Raw genomic sequence first — 3,980 nt, forward strand, 5'->3', positions numbered from 1 at the left:
GAAGGAGACGGCAAACCAGACCCAGTCGCTGCTGAGCTCCGAGGAGAGTGCCGTGGATGCCATCGATGAGCAAACCAACCCTACCAGGTCTGCGGCACCTCCTGCCCTCCTCTCTGTTTCCCAGTTGATTTTGGTGCAGGGGGGGTGGAAGGAGAAGAGGAGGAGGATGCTTTTGCAAGGCGAGGGAAGATGCAGAAGACAGTGTGCACAGGAGCCAGGCGAGCAGCTGCCTTTCTCCTTGCCTCCCTTCCCAGCTTCCTGAGGGCTCTCGGGGCTTTCCTCTGCTGCCCTGTCCTGTCCTGTCCCTTACACTCCTGCAGCCCTAAGGATCCCCCACAAGTGCAAGGGGGGGAAGCAAACAAGGGGCAGCACCCTGGGGCCAGGCTGGGTGCACAGGGCTGCTTCTCTGAGCAAAGCCACCGGTCCCATCCAGGGCAAAGCACGGGCACCAGCAGCAGGGTGGCTGTGTCTGAGGTGTGCTGGGGACAGCCTGAGGGGGGCAGCTTTCCGTGCTGGGGGTGCTGTCCCTCCTGCCAGGGCACCCAGTGGGTGAAATCATCCACAGAAGCAAAAGGTGCTTGTGCACAGGGGACAGGTACCACTGTCCTCACATCCCATCTGAGGGGACCGTCCCCATCCCAGCACATGCTACTGAGCTTGGAGAAGACAGAGGAGACAGTTTCAAGATTTCTCAAATGCTGCCAGGGCTAAAATATAAGGGGTACCAGGCAGCATAACCCAAACCTTAGCACAGCCCCCCTTGGTGTCACAGTGTCACTCGCCTCCCTAGAGCACCACCGTCACTGGCTGTAACCAGGACAGGTTGCCATGGAAACAGTTCATCAGATGCTCATGGAGCAAATTCCTCTCCTGCCATACCTGCAAACCAGGGATTCTGGGGGCGGGGGGGGGCAGGGGGGCAGAAGGGGCCAAGGCACATGGACCACAGAGTGCAAATCCCAGCTCTCTGCCAGGATGCTGCAGGGGCTGACGTGCCCAAATGCTTCCCTGCAGCCAGGTCTTGGTGTTTGGGGTTTTAACATCAGCAACAGTTGTATCCCGGACAGGGTCTCACAGGAGCTGTTGCTGCCTGGGACATGGTGAGAGCCTGAGTGGCTCTGGTGCCATCTCACCAGCTTTCCCAGGAGGAATGCTCTGGGTTTCATCACCCCACGTCGCCTTCTTCTCCCCATTTTGGAAGGAAACTGCTGGCCTGTGGCAAACCTTGTACAAAACATGTGGAAAAAGTAAGAGCTCCTGGGAAACAATGAGGAGGAAACAAGCCCAACATCAGATGGAGCAATTAGAGCCCATGAAAGACTTTGCCGGCTTTTATTTGTCAACGTGTGGGCCCAGTTTATAATGAGGAGTATTGTAGTTTTCTCAGGGTGATAATAGCCAAAAAAAAAAAGAAAAGAAAACCCTACAAAAAATGATCTCATGCATCCGCATGAAGAGAAAGAGGTGGCCTGAAAAGCACCAAAATAAAGGGCTGTAAACCGAAGTCCGAGAGCAGCATGTCCAAGCCTGAGCTACCTCATTAAATTGTGATTAAAAAGAAATCTCTGTCTGCTCTCACCTAATTTCCTGCCTATTGACGAGGGATTATTCAGTGCGGCAGTGGGATTATTGCACAGCCTGTAGCGACGGGGGAGTTCCTTCCACCTTCATTGCTGTTCATCCTTCCTTATCTTGGGGATGTTCTTCGTGATCAGATCTGCTCATCACATTACTGTGTGCATGGTCAAGTCCACACTGGCTGATTCTGGGGGACAACAGCAGCCCAGGCACTCACTGCTCCCTTGGCACCAAAGGAGCCAGCCAAAATTGCCTGGGATAGCCAGGGGTGGGTAAAGAGGACACCTGGCTGCTGCATTTTGGAGGGAGCCGAGTGCCTGGAGAGGGATGGGAGGGCAGGGATGATGCTGGCCGGTGGTGTGCCCATCAGCTCCCTGGTGCTCAGTGTGTTGTCTCCATCCAGGAGCCACATGGCTGGCAAGAGATGCCAAGAGGAGCTGGGGCTCCTGGGCACCTCCATCAGCGGGCAGCCAGCACAGAGCTGCTCTCTCTGGAAGGAAATGCTGGAAGGCCTTTGAGCAGCTCAGCCTCTCCCTCTGCGGCTCAGGCTTCCCATTGGTGGAAGAGGACGGAAAGAGAGGGCCATCCTTCCCAAAACCCCCTCCTATCTCACCGCACACGGATGGCAGCTGCAAACCCTTGTGGGGATGGCAGGGGTCGCATCCTCTCTGGCTTGCAAATGAATGAGGGCCTGTGTGGGCCCCTGAGGAGCTGAGGCTGGATGGTCGCTGATGCACGCACATGCACACACCCGTGCACTCCTTTTCTCCAAGAGGCGTTGCAGGATGAGCCAGGCCAAATGGGGTTTGTAGCCCCAGAGGAAGCAGCAAGGTGGAGGGGATGCTATGGTGGATGTGACTCTGTTCTCTGGGCATGGGCAGCCTGTGTGCTGCCCGTGTGACAGCAACTTTTCCTGTGTGTTAGGTCACCAAAAGCAGCCCCGCTGAGCTGCAGCCAGCCAGCTGGGCACAGCTACCAGTGCCCAAATGCCCGATGTTGTGGGTGTCTGTCTAGGGGAGAAAAAATCCCTGAGGGCTTCAAGAGATGCCGGGAGGGCTGCTGCGGGATTTCATAAGCAGGAAAGAAAAGTGACGGCTGCCGGGAGCAGCCCACTGTTGCTGCTCTAATTCTCACCCACTCCCCACGCCAGGTGATGTTGAAGGGACGGGAGCGAAGCCTGCGCTGCCTGGGCATGACGAGCGCACTGCTGCTCTCCAAGGGGTCTGGCAGAGCTGCCAAAAAGGATGTTCCAGTCTTGGCTGCCCAGGGCTGTACGTGCCCAGCTCTGCCCTCCCTGACAGCCTGTATGCTCTCTGGTTGCAGGCACTACCCCAGCAAGGCTGGCCACGGTCTGATGGACACCTGGTATGACAGTCCCATGCCCAGCTACTCTCCCACCAGCCGGATGGTCCCCAGGGAGCATGGGAAGATCTTCCCGACTGGTAAGCAATAGCCATTTCCCAGTGGCACTGGCAGCCTGGGGTGGCTTGGGGCACTCAGGGAAGGGAGCTGTGGTCCTGGCAACAGCACGGAGGTGATACTCAGCTTCCCCGGAGGGCTGCAGAGCTCTCGGGGGCAGGGGGCCTGTAGGTGCCTCTTGATCCATCACTCCCTCCTGGCTCCACACAGGTTCCCCTGACACCAAGGCGGAGGGGCTGGAGGGGCAGATCAACAGGCTGGCTGAGCTGATCGGCAGGCTGGAGGACAAGGTAAGGGCCAGCGTTTCTGTGTGTGGGGCTGTCCCTTGAGTGTCCCTGCAGCCCCACCACCTCCCTGCCCTGGCTGGGACGGAGGTGACCGAGAGGTGGCCATGCCCATCACTGTGCCGTGGCATGCACAGGCTGCTGGTGGGAGCTGCGTTGCATGGTGGTGGTGGTGTTGAAGGATATTATGTTTGATGAGCTGACAGCAGCTATTGAATGTGGAACAATTAACTGTGAGTTATTTAAACAAGAAAAAAACATAAGCTAGAAGGCAACGTCTCTTACAGAGGCGGTCTTACTCCATCTAGGGACTGAAGGAGAAAATGTTGCATTGCAGGAGATGTTTCTGAAATCCTCCTTGTTTGTACTTTTGGGGCAGAAGGGGACAGGGTGCTGTACATGGGGGCAGAGAGGTGCCATGAAGGTTGAGGACAGAAAAATGTCAGTCATGGTTGCCAGAGGAAATAAGTGTGTGCCCAGGGCTGGGAAGGCATGAGTGGGCACTGAGGAGGGGTGGGTACCCCTGCTCCTGCCGCCCCAGGGACTGTGAAAAGCACAGGGAGCTTGTGCAGAGGGTCTCTGTGGGAGGGCATGAAGGTGCAGACAGCTCTCAGAACCATTCCCTGCAGAGAAAGGGGCACAGACCACCGTGCCAAGCACTGGGGACAGAAAACCACTGGACATAGCCTCAGCCCCCCA

General features: G+C 56.9%; 1 protein-coding gene across 1 annotated transcript in view; it reads left to right on the plus strand.

Annotated features, from left to right (window-relative positions):
* The window catches only part of NECAB2 (N-terminal EF-hand calcium binding protein 2), a 49,226-nt gene that overhangs the window by 43,989 nt on the left and 1,257 nt on the right, over positions 1-3,980 (plus strand). The window contains exons 7-9 of the mRNA XM_035898791.1: positions 5-87; positions 2,902-3,020; positions 3,208-3,307. Of these exons, the coding sequence (XP_035754684.1) occupies positions 5-87; positions 2,902-3,020; positions 3,208-3,307 (302 nt within the window). The remainder of the gene's footprint in view (positions 1-4; positions 88-2,901; positions 3,021-3,207; positions 3,308-3,980) is intronic.

Source organism: Egretta garzetta, unplaced genomic scaffold (genome assembly GCF_000687185.1).
Source record: "Egretta garzetta isolate BGI_Z169 unplaced genomic scaffold, ASM68718v1 scaffold27, whole genome shotgun sequence".
Taxonomy (NCBI): domain Eukaryota; kingdom Metazoa; phylum Chordata; class Aves; order Pelecaniformes; family Ardeidae; genus Egretta; species Egretta garzetta.